We start from the raw sequence: 16,611 nt of genomic DNA on the forward strand, positions 1-16,611 counted from the left end.
AGGGTTGGCACCTTGCAGCACGTATGTTCCCCTGTTCCAGAGCCTCAGCAGCAGTAGTCACAGCAGTGATCTAAATACAACTGGTTTATCTCCCTCAGTCTGCTTTGCGCTGCAGCAGGCGTTGGGATGTTTTGACTGCAGATCGCTCCCGTAAACTGTAACGGTCCTACTGATGCAATACACCCAGAGCAACGGGAGCGGTTCTCGGAATTTCAGCCCGCAACGAAGCGACTACAGGATACAGCAGCAGAGAGGGGGCTGGCGGCACCGCTGCTAACGTGATTTTAGGCGTACTTATGCGTGGAGGATTAATCACACTAGAGCGTGGTGAAGCCAAAGCGCCCTGGGGAAAGCTGCAGTAGCGTACCGTGACCCCACAGCAGCGTTCCCTCCTTGACTCCTCGCGGGTAAGGGACAGGTAACACGCAGCGTCCTCCACAGGGGACGGGCGGCGGGAGGGCCGGGCAGTGTGCCCGCCGTGCAGCCACTGCGCTCCCCGGCCTCCACCGCGCTGCCACACACCGACTCGGCAGGAGGTGCCCTGAGGAAGATACCGTTTCCGCCATACGTCACATCCGCTGTCGCGCGTCACCTAACGGGCCCGCTGGTTTCCGTAGCAACGGGAGCCTTCTCCGCCTCTTCCGGCTTCGCATGGCGCCGTCTTTTCCGGTGCGGGGGATAATATGGTGAGTGGCCCCGCTGGGGGAGGGGGCGGTGGGGAAGGTGCATGTGGGAGCACGGTGAGGAGGCTGCTGAGGCAGCCGCTCTCGGGTGGGGGAGTTCCGCCGCTGCCTGAGGTGGCCGGGGCCGGGTAGGGCAGCGCGCCCGGTGCCGGTCTAGGCCTCGACTGTGCCGCTCCGCCGTCCCGCGCCTGGCGCGAGCCCCGCCGGGGCGGCGGTGACGTGGCTGCGCGCGGGGACCCGCCCCTCCCGTCGGGGCTCCGCCGCGGGGCGGGCACCGGCGGCCGTTGAACGGCTCCGGCGGCAGCGGGAAGCGCGCGGTGCGGGTTTCCGTATAGCGCTTCGTCCTCGCGCCGCCACCCCCGTGCGCGGCTCCCCGGGGGTCCTGGCGGCGGACGCTGGGGTGGGAGGTACCGCTGGAGGAGCGCCCCGAACGGGTGGGTGGTGGGCGCTGGGCTGCGGGTTGAGCCCGATTCGGCCTCGGGGTTTTCACCGAACGCTGCGTCGGTCAGGAAAGGGAAATTCACATCGGGACAAACGGGTGTTGGTGCCGCTGCTCCCGCGTGTCCCTGAAAGTACGGGGCTGCCGCTGCTCGCCGTTATGGCTTGCCTCCGACGGAACGACCGCTGTGTGTACTTGTTCGGCCGGGTGCTTAAACTTTACCTTGTTATGCTGAGCACAGATAAGTCGGCAGCAGTACCAGGTACTGTTACCTGTTGGCGTTGTTGGAGCAGACGCTCGCAGTCCCGTAGACCGTACATCAGCTATACGATTGCCATACAGCTGATGCAGCACTCTACGGGGACCCTCAGTGGCAGAGGTTTCTCTCTGTTGTGTTGGCTGGAATTTAGGGAAGCTTTAATACCGAAGTGCAACATGTGCTGAGTTGGAGCTAGCTTCTTGGGTGAGCTGCTGCTAGCTTGGCTTTGCACGAGGTTCTCCTCCGTGGTACAGAATACACAGCTTCAGTGTGCCACGTCCTGCGCTGAGCAGGGAGCTGTGGTACTGTGCTAGCAGCACACAGCGGTGGGTGCTGAGGTGGTAGAGCAGCAGTCCTCTGCCTGTTCGGAAAGCTTTCTGTAATGTTCTGTCATTCTTTTTGTCTTCTGCTGGCAGTCACAGGTGCAGTAGCTCACAATCAAACCTTATTTTATCCAGCCCCAAATCGCTGCAGGTGGCAGACCATCCATTGCAAGTCCACACGTTTCTATTGCAGATCAAAAGAGCTTTTCATGTGTAAAGCTTACTTTGTGAGGAGGGTGGAATGTTGAGCAGCTAACTAGAAGCCTGAGTCCTCTGAGAAAGGGGAGCAAACAGTACAGTTGATGAATTTTTCTGGTAGTCTGCTCCCTGTCACACTTTCAGGAGAGCCACATAGCACCCCTCGCTCCCATCTCCTACATGTGTGTATGTTCTGTCCACCTCAGTGTAGAACTTACATACACAGGACTGGGATTTGGGAGAAGGAGCTCCTACAGTGGCCACATCTACTGTGTGTATTTGGCTTAAGCCATAACTGAGATTGTTTGTGTCTATCATCATGTTACTGGCTTTGTGTCCATCATGTTACAGATGATAGCAGCATTGTTTTTATTTCTCTGAGGGGGTTCTCATTTATGTATATGTATATAAACAATATTTTCCTGTTTAATAAACCAGCTGGTCTTGGGTGGGAAGTGTGCTTTGATAAAGAAAAATATTTGTGTTTTCAGAACATCTGTAGTAGCTTTATTTAAATAAAAGTAAATAAACCACTCTTGAAATGGTATTTTGGTATGTTTCCAGTAATCTTGAACTATATCTGAATGAAGCTTAATTCCAAAGCATTCATCATTTTCTAATATAATAACCATGTAAAGCTGTTAGAAAAATATTGTATTTAATGTTTATGGCTGTCTCTAGTGGAAAAAAACCTTACTCTAAGTCATTGATATAATTATGTAAAAAAATATGAAGATTTCCTTTTTGCTAATTTAGACTATGGTTAAGTAACGTTATTAATTAAACTGTTATATTTTTTAAGGGGACAATACATCTGTTCCGCAAATCACAGAGATCATTGGTTGGAAAGTTAACACATGAGTTTAGGCTGGTTGCAGCAGATAGGAGGGTAAGTCTTTTAAAAAGTGAATGATAATAAAAAGATGTTAGCTGTGATAAGTTAAACTACATTACTGACATGAGTGTATTTTGACATTTTTTCTTTGAAGTTTTTGAGCTGTGCTTAAAAACTGAAATTCAGCTCTGAAGCTGAATTCCTTGCTGTGTTTTGTCTCGGACAGTCAGTGCTCTCCAGAGTTGTACTTATATTTGATGTGTTCAGTACAACTGTAAACTGAATATGCACAGATGGTTTTGGTACCTGAATTCCAGCACAAATCAAGGAACCCTCTTATATAAGTTAGAATCATAGAATATTTAGGGTTGGAAAGGACCTTAAGATCATCTAGTTTCATCCCCCCTGCCATGGGCAGGGATACCTCACACTAAACCACGCCACCCAAGGCTTCATCCAGCATGGCCTTGAACACTGCCAGGGATGGAGCATTCACAACCTCCCTGGGCAACCCATTCCAGTGCCTCACCATCCTAACAGTAAAGAATTTCTTCCTTATATCCAATTTAATCTCCCCTGTTTAAGCTTTAACCCGTTACCCCTTGTCCTGTCACTACAGTCCCTAATGAAGAGTCCCTCCCCAGCATCCCTATAGGCCCCCTTCAGATACTGGAAGGCTGCTATGAGGTCTCCACGCAGCCTTCTCTTCTCCAGGCTGAACAGCCCCAACTCTCTCAGCCTGTCTTTATACGGAAGGTGTTCCAGAAGTTTTATAAGTCTGTCTTCAAAAGTCAGATGGTGTGTGCTGTAATAAAATGCAAATATTATACAGGGGTGATTTATTTTTTTTTTTTTTTAGACCAAAAAGCATGGTGCACAAGCGCTGTTGATAAACGAGTTTTGAGAATCTGTAAAGTTAAAGTATGCTTGTTCTGAAATGAGTTGTAAATATTTGGGAGGGAGGAGAAACCATTTCTGCTGAATTTTGGAAGGTGTAAAATATATCTTTATTCTCATCAACAGTCCTGGAAGATCTTGTTGTTTGGTGCTATAAATTTAATATGTATTGGCTTCCTGCTAATGTGGTGCAGCTCTACAAACAGCATAGGTAGGTGTCTCTCTTGTACTGAAACTACAACTAACTATCACGTGTTCTTAGGTTATGAAGTTCCAACATACTATAAAAGCAAAGTTCAGCACATAATGGAGTTAGGTGGCTACAAAGCCAAGTTTGGAAAGTGCTTCTTTTTGATCTGCCAAAGTCAGTTTAGAGTCATTTCTCAAGAATCATCTCTCAAGGCAAGTGTGGATGGTGAAAGTCATCCAAAGGTTACAAGGGTTTCTAGACCTGGTTATTTTCTTCCTGCAGTACCCATTTTAGCCTTAGGACTGCAAAAAAGTAGACTTTTAAGCTCATCCTCAAACCTATTCCTTATATAAATAGTTAGTGCCAGTGATCTAGAGACCCTGACTTGCAGTTGAATCAAGATGTTTATAGTGTGACAAAATGCTTCTCTGATTCCAGGAGTGCCTCTTTTCATTATTTTGTACAGGGGCTCCAAGATGCTTCGTGTCACCTCTACTAAAAATAGAATGCCTTACATTTTTTAGTTTGTGACACAAGTATTCTTGCAGTTTCAAGATGGGTCAGAGAAGCAAAACAAGTAAAAGGTTCTGTTGAACCTACTTTTTGCTGCAGTAATGCATATTAGGGATCTCTTGCTTTGGCAGATGATGTGTTACAGGAAGATCTCCTGAATTGTCTGTATTTAAATTCATAGCCACAGCTTAGTCACAAGCTTAATATCTTTTATGTCTGGGCATTATTACAGCCTTTATCAGAATTAGGATTGCCATAATCAACTTGTTTATGAGGTTCAATATATAGATGTATTTAGGACATTCATGTTATATACGCATACAAAAGACAGGGACTTCTCTATCAACATCAACAGTTCATATAGATGATAAATGTAAAAGCTACACAAGAGGGACTTAGAAGAATAAAAGTGATGTCTGCACTGAAAAGTTATATTGTTTTAATATTTGCTTTTTTTACAGCTTTAACTGCTTACACATATTTGACAATCTTTGACCTTTTCAGGTGAGTTTTTTCTATTTACTCTTAACTGTTCATTTGTGCCTGTCTTTGTATATTTCTATGCATATAAAATTTATTTACAGATACAAACACGTTATTTAGTCATCAGTATAGAAACACTGCTTTTAAATACATGATGAGAAACACCGCAGCTGTATTGAGAATGGCCAGTAACAAATCAGTTCCATCATCTGTGCAGATGTGTAACAACATAAAACAGAATCTAGCATCAAACTATCATCTGGTTTGGTCACTTGGAATGTTTCCCTAATGCCACAGTTGTTGGTTCTGAAGTATCCCTCAGTTTTAGCATCAGGAAACAAGGAGTATGTAATCCTGTTTCTGTTTCAAAATATTTGAAGAGCTGTATCCCATGCAGTCTTCCAACAAGGTTGTTAGATATTTTTTTTCTTCCTGTTTTCTAATGAAATGCTATTAAAACTACCTAAGTATGAAAGTTCTAGGCACTTTTGATAATATTGATATTACAGACATGAAATATATTCAGTTCTTACCTGAGATGCAGGTTGGCAGCAGTGATTGGGAAATAAACTGCATAAAATACATGTAATTTTTAATTATTAACCTACATTATCTTCATTGCTGGCTCACTACCTTATAAAAAGTATGGCTCATCAGTCTGTTTTGTCCACTATATACTATAGCTTATCTGACTGACAGTAAAACATTCATAAATAACAGCAGCAAACATGCAGAAAGGAAAATGAATGGTTGATATAGGCACAAAAATGCTTAACTTGATCTGTGGCTACATTAGAATTGTGATATAACTTTAATGTATCTTTCATTTCTCTTAGAAGTCTATATCCGCTGAGTTTTGTCATCTTGGCTCAGCAGCCTTTTTCATCTTGGGAAAGTTTTGATGTTGAATTTTGCATTTGTTTATCTAGTTCTCTAAAAGAAGAGTTTAATGGAGAGCTTTCTTCACTTTTTACTGGGATACAAAGGAAGTGACACAAATGTGTCGGTCCTGCCATCTTGCTTATCATAGTCGTTCTCATTTAAATGGCCTTTCTCAGGTTGCAGTATTTCTAGGCAAGTATCATGGCCCAGTTAGCACCTCGGTACTATGTAGCCAACTCGCTCACTCCTCCTGCCCAGCCCCAGGTGGGATGGTGAGGAGAATCAGAGACGGGGTAAAACCTGTGGGTTGAGAGAATCGTTTAATAATTAAAATGGAGTACAATATGGTAATAATAATAATTAAAAAAAAAGGAGATAACAGAGATAAAACCAAAAAACCCAATGAACAGCAGTGATGCTCAATACAATTGCTCACCACCTGCTGACAGATGCCCAGCCCTTTCCCAAGCAGTTATCGGTGGTTCCTGGCCAACTCCCCCTACACAGATATACTGGGCATGACGTGCTGTGGTATGGAATATTCCTTTGGCTAGTTTGGGTCAGGTGTCCTGTCTCTGCTCCCTCCTGGCTTCCTGTGCCCCTTCGCAGTGGGAGAGCATGAGAGACTGAAAAGTCCTTGATAGGGGTAAGTGCTGCTTAGGAACAACTAAAATACCGGTGTACACAGCACTGCACCAGCTACTAAGAAGAAGATTGGCTCCATCGCAGCTGAAACCAGGACAACAAGTTTATAAAGCACATGTAGAAGAGCATTTACTTAGTGTCAAATTTGCTATTTTCATAGACTTTTGCTTTGTACTTTCTATTACTATGTGTGACATTACTGTGTGTGATACCAGACAGTGTTAAAAGGATTGTCTCAAACCACCCTTGCTGCCTGTTAATCACATTCTGGGGTACCTGCTGTCATGTTCTCCAGGTCCCTTTCAGAAAAATTCATGGAGTAGGTACAATCTGGACACTGGTTGTGCTTATTTGTTTCGGGGCCTCTGTTAAAGTGCATTGCATTTGGAGTTATGGCTCATTTAGGCTGAGGGATGTTCTATATTGAAGAAGGTTGGCAGTAGCTTTTGTAAGCACAGCATGCTGTGAATACAGCATTCAGCTTCTCCTGGTGTAGGGAATTTGAGCAACTATCATTTTGCTAAAATTATTCACTGCACTTTTTATGGGAACAGCTGAAACATCCTCATGGAGTCTCAGTTTTATTCCCAAACACAACCTTTCTGGATTCACTGGAACCATCACTGACAGTGACAGTGATGGAGGTGTTGAGTTTGTGGTAAGACGTGGTAATACTCATATGTTCAGATCTGATGGCTGAAGTGTGTATTTGTAGATTATCTAGTTTGTAAAGGCTGCAGTTACTTATAGTGTCATTCTCCCACTTTTTTTCAGTTTGATAACATGTCTAATAAGCTACTGGGTAACGATGAAGAAACCCAGCCCCATGTATTCGTTTGGGTAAGTACTAATAACAGGATCTAATATTTAATAACACACCATGCAATACATTGCTGAGTTTCATTGCCTGTATCCTCTAACAGCCATTTCTTGTGGCATGATCTGTGTGTGAAAGCCTAAAAATAAGGAGGACCAAGACTGATGCTTTATAGAGCAGGGGAGGAGCAGGAAGGGGAGGGACAGCAAAAAGAATGAGGAAATACTGATTTTAAGCTCTTTGTGATATGTGGAGTTTTGGCTTAGAAGACATTGAAAATAATGCCTGTTCCATAAAACTTTCAGTTTGTTCCCACCAATCTGCTCTTGAAAGAATCAGAAATAGTATGTCTATCTTGCTGGTTCCTTCCAAGGACCAGAATGCATTTGATGCACTGTTCAGTGTCCAGTTTTCTAAACTTCCTTCTCAAATTTCAGGTTTGAAAGGTTTGAAGTTCTAGCAGTATTTGCATCTACAGTTCTGGCACAGCTTGGTGCTCTTTTTATACTGAAAGAAAGGTAGGGATATGTACCACTTTCTTCAACTTCTTGTGATGTGCAGAGATACTCAAGTTTGAGCAAAAGCATATGCATTCTATAGATGCAATCTGTAGAGAGCTACTATAGAAAAACATTCAGATTTTAAAATATAATGCTAACCCTTGCTACTCACATTGATTACACTATACATAGGCTTTAGATGTGGTGATAGGAATTGATGAATTTCCCTGTGCATCTTGATTTTTAAGTTCATTAATGATTTATTTTTTTTTTTTACTTCAGTTACTTTGTAAAGCAGTTTCATAATTTGTGAAGGATCTGAATGTTTATCAACTTCATCAGTCCCTCAAAATGTGCTCAAATATGAATTTGACATACCAGCTACACTTGGAAGCATTCGTGTTTCAGGTGCTTAGCCTAAAAGAATATTTTAGTTTTAACAAAACCTCTTCTCTTGTAAACATCTGGTATTTAAAACTGAGGCAGCTTACCTTTCATTTTTCTGTTCAAAGGCTGTCTCCATGGAGAGCTGTATTAACAACTTAGCGATTCCATACTACAGGTTGATCTGTTGTACTGATCAACTTACGAAATCTGCTGTGCTGATTTAAGTAATTATTTATTTATTTTCTTTGCAATACTGTATCTGTGAGGGTTTTTTTATGAAGGGCAATTAACTCTTCAGAACTGAAAAAATATACTTCAGGTATCAAAACAAAGATGTTTTATTGTATGAATATGACTCAGATTTTCAATTATTTTTGTAGCGCAGAGCGGTTCCTGGAACAGCCCGAGATACACACGTAAGAAATTATTTTGGCATGTAAAATGATATTTTTTCTTGTGTCCCTGTGTGTTTTTAATACTTAATCTAGCATGTATTGATTATGCAAATATATTCAACACCAGATTGGGTTTTGGTACTTCAGCATTTGTTTCAAACTATGTGCAAGGCGTATTGCAATCAGTTTTTTCAAGGTACAGTTGAAATGTAAAGCACATGCTCTCCTAAATAATGATTTAACTATATGTTGCAGGTTTTGCTAGTTTAGTTACATTTCTTATGGAGGCATCTTAGGAGGCCTGGTATATAGGGGGGGAGGATGCTGTGATGATTCGCGAGCTGGAGGTGTTGCAACGATGATGAAGACTATGGATAGCACAGAGAGTGTGTTTTCTTTTGTGTGAATACACATAAAAGAAGGTGTTACGGGACAAAAGACTGGGCCATGTGATGTATGGTGAAGTTGTAATTCTGGGAGAGGGTAGGGGCATAGGGCATAATTGCGTAGAAACAGCCTTTTTTATCTCTACTACTGAAGGGACAATGCATTTATATCTTCAAAGGAAAAACTTATATGTGTCTGTATGTGTGCAGTTAGTTAAGAACTGTTACTCAATGTTCTGAACACTACATACAGCCTAATGTGATAACGCTAGCGTATGAAGTTGAGTGATTTCATACAACCCTTGAAATGATAATACACTGCCGGTTATTAAGCATTACATTAGTTTATCTTACTCTTGTTTTCAGCCTTAGTGAAAGATTATTACTAGTAATTACAGCTTGACTTCACATTTTGCGATGATGTGAGATTAAGGTACCTTTTTTTTCCCCTCCCTAGGGGACGACTGCTGGTTGGTACTTTCGTGGCTCTCTTTTTCAACTTATTTACAATGCTTTCCGTTAGGAATAAGCCTTTTGCTTATGTCTCTGAAGGTATGTGATAAATTAATCTACAACAAGAATTGGGAAAGGATGCTAATGTTCCTATTTTTATCAAGGTATAACTTGCCTGGCAACTTTTTTAACCTGTGGGTATATATTACTGTTACCTCCATAAATATAACTTCATGGAATTTAGAGTTGCTATTAGTCATTTGAGTAGCATGTAGTCATTAACATGATAAACTGAGTAGCATTTTAATGCTGAAATACCCTTTATTTTCAATCTTTTGGATTTAGCTAGTGAAGATCATCTGTCAGATATCAGAACTTTAAAGATGTCTTATGGATATATTAATAGATTAAAAATAAATTAATGTAATCATTCCTCTTAATAGCTCTTTTACCTGGGACTTTTCCAGTGTGAAGTAGGCTTGCAGTCGTTCCCACTAACTGTAAATTATTTACAGTTGTATATTATAATTCATGTTATATAAAAGGTAATTTTGATGGTTATAATCTACAATTATATTTGTACGTAATCAGCTGAGATGATAATGAGAGATAAACATTTTACTGCCTGGAAAAGTAGAACTTTTTTAAGCAACAGTCAGTCTGTTAAGATGCATTTATTCATTCACAATGTGTTGGTTTCTTCTCTTAAAACTTTAAGTGTACTTTAAAATGTATGCTTTTACTCATAATAATTTCATTACCTTTTTTACTTTTGCAGCTGCCAGCACAAGTTGGCTTCAGGAGCATGTTGCAGATCTTAGTAGAAGGTAAAGCTTAAAAATGTTTTTCCAAATTGTTAGTTTCTGGAAGGTAGTATTGGGGGTTTTGTGTATAATTTGGATGGGTATTGAGGTGTAAACTGTTGTATATTAGAGCTTTTAAAATAGCTTTGCCTACTGTAGCTCTAGTGTAGGAACTGTAGAGCAAACATTGTCTCTTACATTTCTCAGATGCATCAATCTAATCAAAATACACAACTTTCGCTCTGAATGCATTCAGTACATTGTATGTAATTCTCCTTGGCTAAGGTGAGGTAATCTGGCTTTGTCCTGCACAGACTTGGACTGTACCGCTCAACATGCATTACCTCAGTGATATATTTGTACTAATTTATGTTTGTTTATTCTGTGAGGTGGGCAAGTGACTAGGATGGGTGTAGTTTAAATGTGATACATGAAACAGCTTACTCACTGAAACATAGCCATGGAAACTCCTCACCTGTCCAGCAGGAAATTTGAATGTGTGTGTCTTCCAGGGGCTGAAGCAGCGTGGCTCATTCGTCTTGTCTATTGACTCTCCTTCTAGTATTGAATATCTAAATGTGAGATAACATTGTTTGCAAATAATTTTATCAGATGTCAGAAACAGTTATTTTGAGCCATACGTGTTTTTCCAAGTATTTATGCTGTCAGTATCAAAATGTTAAACCATATTGTATAACAAGTTAAGTATGCGGCAAAGCCCATCTGCTCCTGCATGTTGTGATTTTTGTATACAGTTGAGGAAAACAGAGAACACTGGCTTGTTAAACAGAAGAATTAACTTTATATGGGTGTGAAGTATTGTATCATCAAACCCAAACTGTGTGAAACAGCTCTGGAAGACTAACAATAGGGTTGTCCATGTACCTGGAGTTTCAGTGTAAAAAAACAAGTGGATAAGAATCACAGACTCTAGCAGAGTCTTTCTTTAACACTGTTTCAGAGAAGGACACAGGTAACTTGAAGGGCTCCCAGATCAAGAATCTAGAATGGCTTTTGGGTTGTGAGATAAAAATTGTTGACATAATTGTCTACAGGTTAAGAAAATGTAAATTTTGTTAGTACATTTACAGCTATTTCAGATGTGTTCTGTGAAGCAGTGTTGATTACAAGTTATCCGCACCTGTATATAATTATGTTGATGAAAAGTCTTACAGGAACAGACCAGCATGTGATGTCTAAACATAGGTTGGTTCTAAACAGAGCAACAAAATGTTTAATGCTGTTTTTCCTTTAAATTTTCCAGTACGTGACATGCACTTACATTCATTGGGAAGTACAGAAACCCTTTTCTCTCTTCATGCGCTCACTGACAGGAGATAACGATAAATAAATATTTTTTCCCAGTGTTGCCTCGTGGGTTTTTTTTTGCTTGCTGAAATAGCTGGTCTTTTCCCTCTTTTCAGACTCCCAGCGATTAGTTAGCTTTGGCTTTTGAACACAGAAGGTGGCAGATGGATTGAAGACTAATGATATGGAAGCACCCTCCCTGCCCCAAGACTGATGTATATGTAATAGCAATATCTCAACCCGTAAAGCACTTGTGTTTCATACAGCCGACACAGTTAGCTGTGTTACTAGAAAAAAGAAAGTAGCACAAGATACGTATTTTAACATGTAAAAAAACTCTGTAAAGATTAGTGTAACATAACATTTTGTAGATGGGAAGATAGACTTGAAGCACACTTGAGATGCAAGAGGTATTAGTTTCAGATATGAGACAGAATATGAAATGGATCTAAACTTGATTAATATTTGCTGACATCAGGCTATTACAAAACTGAGCGGAATTAGAAGGGCCTTCACAGTTCTCATAGACACAATTTGCTATGACTGCAAAGTGTATTTGAAGTCAAATGCTGAAATAGTGGGTATGTAACTTTTGGGTTTTGAAGCAATGCTGAACAGCTAGCTGACAACCGCTTTTTCTGTTTTGTTACAGTATTTGTGGAATCATCCCAGGATTAAGTAGCATCTTTCTGCCACGAATGAACCCTTTTGTCTTGATTGATATTGCTGGAGCTCTAGCTCTTTGCATTACATATATGCTCATTGAAATCAAGTACGTACAGTTGTTTAAAAAAAGAAACTTTTGTATCCAGTCTATGAGAAATTGCAATTTTTACATGGAAGGAGTGATCTCATCAAAGCTGTATTTTGTATGAATGGCTTTGCAACTCGGTGAATATGTTTGTGTTTTTTCAAAGAGGTATAGTTCAGATGAGATCAGTATATGTAATGTTCTGTAAGGGTATGTCATTGAAAAGAATGAAAAAGAATCAAATGAAAATTCTTAGGCTTTTAAAAAATCTAAAAAGTTCTTTTCCTTTAACATTGCTCTTTCTTTCTAGCAACTATTTTGCTGTAGACACAGCTTCTGCTATAGCAATTGCTTTGATGACATTTGGTACCATGTATCCCATGAGCGTCTACAGTGGAAAAGTACTACTCCAGGTAAGGCAGTGTCACAAAACAAGGGATTTTGTGGTTTCAGTGTTGTTAAATGTCTTATTTAAAAAAGCAAAACAAACAAAAACCAACCAAACATGAAGTATGTTTAAGCATTTGAATGGGGAGCATTCCCAGGGGAATTTGTGACATGCTGGAAGGATTTCAAGGGCAGTGGAAGTATGCATCATGAATTTGTTTAATGCCATTGGTCTCCTGTGTGGATGGATCAGACTTAAAGGCTTTCTTACTTAAACAAGGCCACATAATCTTTATTATAACTCTTTTTTTCCTCCTTTTTTTCCCTTCTTTTTCTTAAAGACAACCCCACCTCATGTGATTGGCCAGTTGGATAAACTTCTTAGAGAGGTAAGTCAGTGTATAATACATAACACAGTGCGCACAGCTAACATTAAGTAAGCATTTAGGAATATGAAGCGGGTTTGTGTGAAGATTGCAAAAGAATTACTTTTTTTAAATGTTTTAGCTGCATGTAGCAAATATGGATCTTGCTGTCTAAGATAAATAGTGTCATTCAGATATCCGTAACAAATCTGTTAATAGCACAGGTTGTTCTTTTTATAAACTAAACTTGAGCTACCGTTGAGTGGTTTGCAGATGTTAATGCAGGGAGGAAAAGGAGTAGAGGCAGCTGTTGACTTATAGCATGTCAGGTTGAGAAAATACTGCAATTTGGCAGCAAGAGTTACTTGAAATGAGTTACTTAAACCACTTTTTGGATGGATTTGCATGTTCAAGGGTAGCAAAAATACAGTAGATAAGCATTAGTGGCATCATTAACAGACATCATCTGTTCTGTGTATGGAAGCTTTTCTATTTCGCTGCTGAAAATGCTGTATTATTCAGAGATGTGTGAAAGTACATTTCCAAAAGGACTTGAAACATTCTTTCTAATTTATTTTCATATTTCTGGATGTTCACGTAAAATCAGGTTTCAACTTTGGATGGTGTCTTGGAAGTTCGAAATGAGCATTTCTGGACATTGGGTTTTGGCACATTGGTAAGTTATGTCTTTATTGTCTTTAGCCTTTAAAAAAAAAAGTTGAGAGTTATTAAATTTTTATTTAAATGAAGTATTTCTTCTGAAATCTTAAAAAAAAAAAAAGAGTTAGTATTCAGTCCCTGTGATATATTGCAAAACTTCTCTTCCCTTGTCCTTTCTGTTTTTTTAAAGCTTTGTTATTGCTTAATATTATTTATGTACATTGCAGCTCTGGATTAAAGCATGCATTTTACAACTATAGGATTTCTTTTGTATTTTGGCAGTGAAGAAAACCTCAAACAATAGTAACTTTTCAAATGGTATGTTAGTGTAAATTGTCTCAGAGGGGAGAAGAGGAAAACTGTAAAACTTCAGGTACCAAAGCTCTACAGCAGAAACATGTTTTCAGCATTTTTGGGGGAAGGGGATGAAAGGAGCACCTACAGTTGTATACTGATATTCTGAAAGCTGAAAGAAATTAGGGTTTGTTTTTTTTTGTGGTCCAGAATGATCATACAGACCTCGGTTATTCCTAAGGTGATGCAGATATGTTGTTACAGGAAGAAAATTAAGAATTGTAGAATTTTTCTCTACTTCTGAATTCTTCAGTATGTTACCCTTCTTAGGAAAAGAAAAAGGTAGCAGGTCTGGCTGGCTGATGTGAGAATAACTTCCAGTTTACTATTCTGCCACCCAAAATACTGGATCACGGCATTGCTGGATTGATCAGATGATTATAAAACCTTTGTATGCTAATTTACCTATTTGCATCTTCGAGCTTGCAGTAGAAACTTCCTGAGACCTGGGTATGTTTTCAGCTGCACTATGTGAAGTAAAAATGGCTTACATAGCACAAGCCGTGAACCATGTTCTTTATTAAATATGAACTGAAAAAGCACGTGAGAGGTTTTGGTTTGCATCCTGTTCTCTTCTGCAGCAGTAGTACAGGGTGAATGGGGTAGTGTCAACTGGGAAGAAGGCAGGGGCAGCCTACAGTCCAAGAGAAACTCAGTCTGAGTTCCACAGCAGGCATTGCCTGTATTCTTGCTTACGGTCCTGATCTGAGCTGTGAGTGTTGTCCTCTTGCCCGCTCCAACAGCACAGGGATGACACTCTTTCCTAAATGTGATCTGAATGGTGATCTTGATATGTTCATAAAAGATCAACACATTAGGAAAGGTCAAAATGTATCCTAATTATGGAATTAGTAAATACGTTTCACAATTTAGTAGTATCTCCACTGTGAAAGGTTTTTGTGTAACTATGCAGGATAACTTATCTCATCTTGAATTTGTGTGAAGAATCTTTACTGAAATAACAGTTAACAGCCAACTTATTTTTATCACTTTCTAGGCTGGATCAGTACATGTCCGAATTCGGAGAGATGCAAATGAACAAATGGTACTTGCCCATGTCACTAACAGATTATACGCATTGGTCTCTACCTTGACTGTTCAGATTTTCAAAGATGACTGGATCAGACCTACCTTATCATCTGTGCCTATTGCAAACAATATTCTGAACATTTCGGATCATCATATTATTCCAATGCCATCTTTGAAAGCTGCTGATAATTTGAACCCTGTTACATCCACTCCAGCTAAGCCTAGCAGCCCACCGCCAGAATTTGCTTTTAATACACCAGGCAAAAATGTGAGTCCAGTCATTCTTTTGAACACTCAGACAAAGCCCTATGGATTGGGCTTGAATCATGGATCCGCACCCTACAGCAGTGTACTCAACCAAGGACTCGGAATACCAGGAATGGGAGCAACTCAAGGATTCAGAACTGGTTTTACAAATGTCCCAAGCAGATATGGAACCAACGCTCGTGGTCAACCCCGACCGTAATAAACACCATTATTTATTATACTTAAGGGTATTGACTTAATTCTTTTATTACCCAATTTTTACAAACATTTGGAATGTCAGATCATTCTAAATGGCTGGGAACAAGTGCATTGTTCATATTCATGAAATGGTTAAACTGCAGTTTTTGCTTTGTGTCAGCAGTAGCCTGTGTAATGTCACAAATATTTTCCAGACTTAGGATACTTCAGAGGTAGCTTCTATAGCGTGTCAGTTTCTGTTTAGCTTTTTATTCACTTTTCTTTATTTTCCCAAGAATGGATTGAGATACAGCACAACTCCATAGAGAGTAAAATTGTGACCAGGCAGCAATTTTTTTCAAATGAGAATTGCTTAATAGAAACTATTAATGCAATTCAGCATTAAATTCACTGAATGCTGAAAAGCTGAGAGAATAGGAAATGGCAGAAATACAAGTCCCAGTTCTTAGATGTTTTGATTGCTGTATTAAGCCATCTTTTGGCAAAGTCACAGTTAGTTTTGGTTGCAAAACTCCATCAATATTCATATGATGGCCATTGTGAAGACAATCTGGTATTTCAGATTCTAATTAGTTTTGTGGGACTGTGTTTTTACATTTTTATTGTTGCTTTTATAGAAATTCAGATGGTTCAGCAACCATTTTCTAGTTGTAAGTATTCCATATTCATCTCCGATATCTCTTCCTTTTTGGTTTAACTGCAAAATTATTTAGCAATATCCTGGGAAATAAAATATGTCAAACTTAGATTTTACAAGCACTTCTTTTTTACAGTTAACCTGTTTAAGATACAGAGCAAATGGCTGTATTATTTCTGAAGCCAGTATTTCATTTCTGACTATGGAAAGTATTCTCTGATTTGATTGGTACTTTGTATTTTTCCCCTTTGTATTTTTTCTGTAGTTTCAGGGGGAAAGGTATCTATTTCTATTTCTGGTTTATATCCAGAGTACTGGTCAGTGATTGCTGACAGTTCTGAGTGATTGCTGGAGTGCTTAACCTTCGGGCCACACTTGGAAAAAGACTGCCAAACTTGTCTCTGCTTTTGCATTATTGTTTTGCTGTACATCTAGGCCATATTTCTTCAGGGCCTTTCTCTCTCTTCCCTCTGACTGCTGTCTTTTTCTTCACTGCTCTAATAACAGGGAAGGTCCTTTTAGAAATACTTCAGGGTTTTTTTTTCCTGTTCTCCTGTGCAGTAAGTA

The 16,611-nt window shown here is 39.8% G+C and overlaps 1 protein-coding gene across 5 annotated transcripts; it reads left to right on the forward strand.

The window, feature by feature from the left end:
* The first annotated feature begins 535 nt into the window (after positions 1 to 535).
* SLC30A6 (solute carrier family 30 member 6) lies at positions 536 to 15,429 on the forward strand. 5 transcript variants are annotated; one of them, XM_062629499.1, is made up of 14 exons: positions 537 to 686; positions 2,705 to 2,791; positions 3,761 to 3,845; positions 4,799 to 4,841; positions 7,122 to 7,187; positions 7,602 to 7,682; positions 8,432 to 8,467; positions 9,290 to 9,384; positions 10,064 to 10,112; positions 12,049 to 12,168; positions 12,458 to 12,560; positions 12,876 to 12,923; positions 13,507 to 13,575; positions 14,911 to 15,429. In XM_062629499.1, exons 1-14 carry the CDS (start codon positions 684 to 686, stop codon positions 15,406 to 15,408), a joined length of 1,383 nt encoding a protein of 460 aa, XP_062485483.1. In that variant the 5' UTR covers positions 537 to 683; the 3' UTR covers positions 15,409 to 15,429. The 5 variants fall into 5 exon arrangements, with proteins under 5 accessions (XP_062485484.1, XP_062485485.1, XP_062485483.1 ...); XM_062629500.1 differs by lacking the exon at positions 7,602 to 7,682 and having other exon boundaries at positions 536 to 686; XM_062629503.1 differs by lacking the exons at positions 537 to 686; positions 2,705 to 2,791 and adding an exon at positions 6,210 to 6,348.
* The last annotated feature ends 1,182 nt before the right edge of the window (positions 15,430 to 16,611 follow it).

This window comes from Pezoporus occidentalis, unplaced genomic scaffold, assembly GCF_034315485.1.
Source record: "Pezoporus occidentalis ecotype Australia unplaced genomic scaffold, CSIRO_AGI_Poc_V1 ctg34, whole genome shotgun sequence".
NCBI classification, from domain to species: Eukaryota; Metazoa; Chordata; class Aves; order Psittaciformes; family Psittacidae; genus Pezoporus; species Pezoporus occidentalis.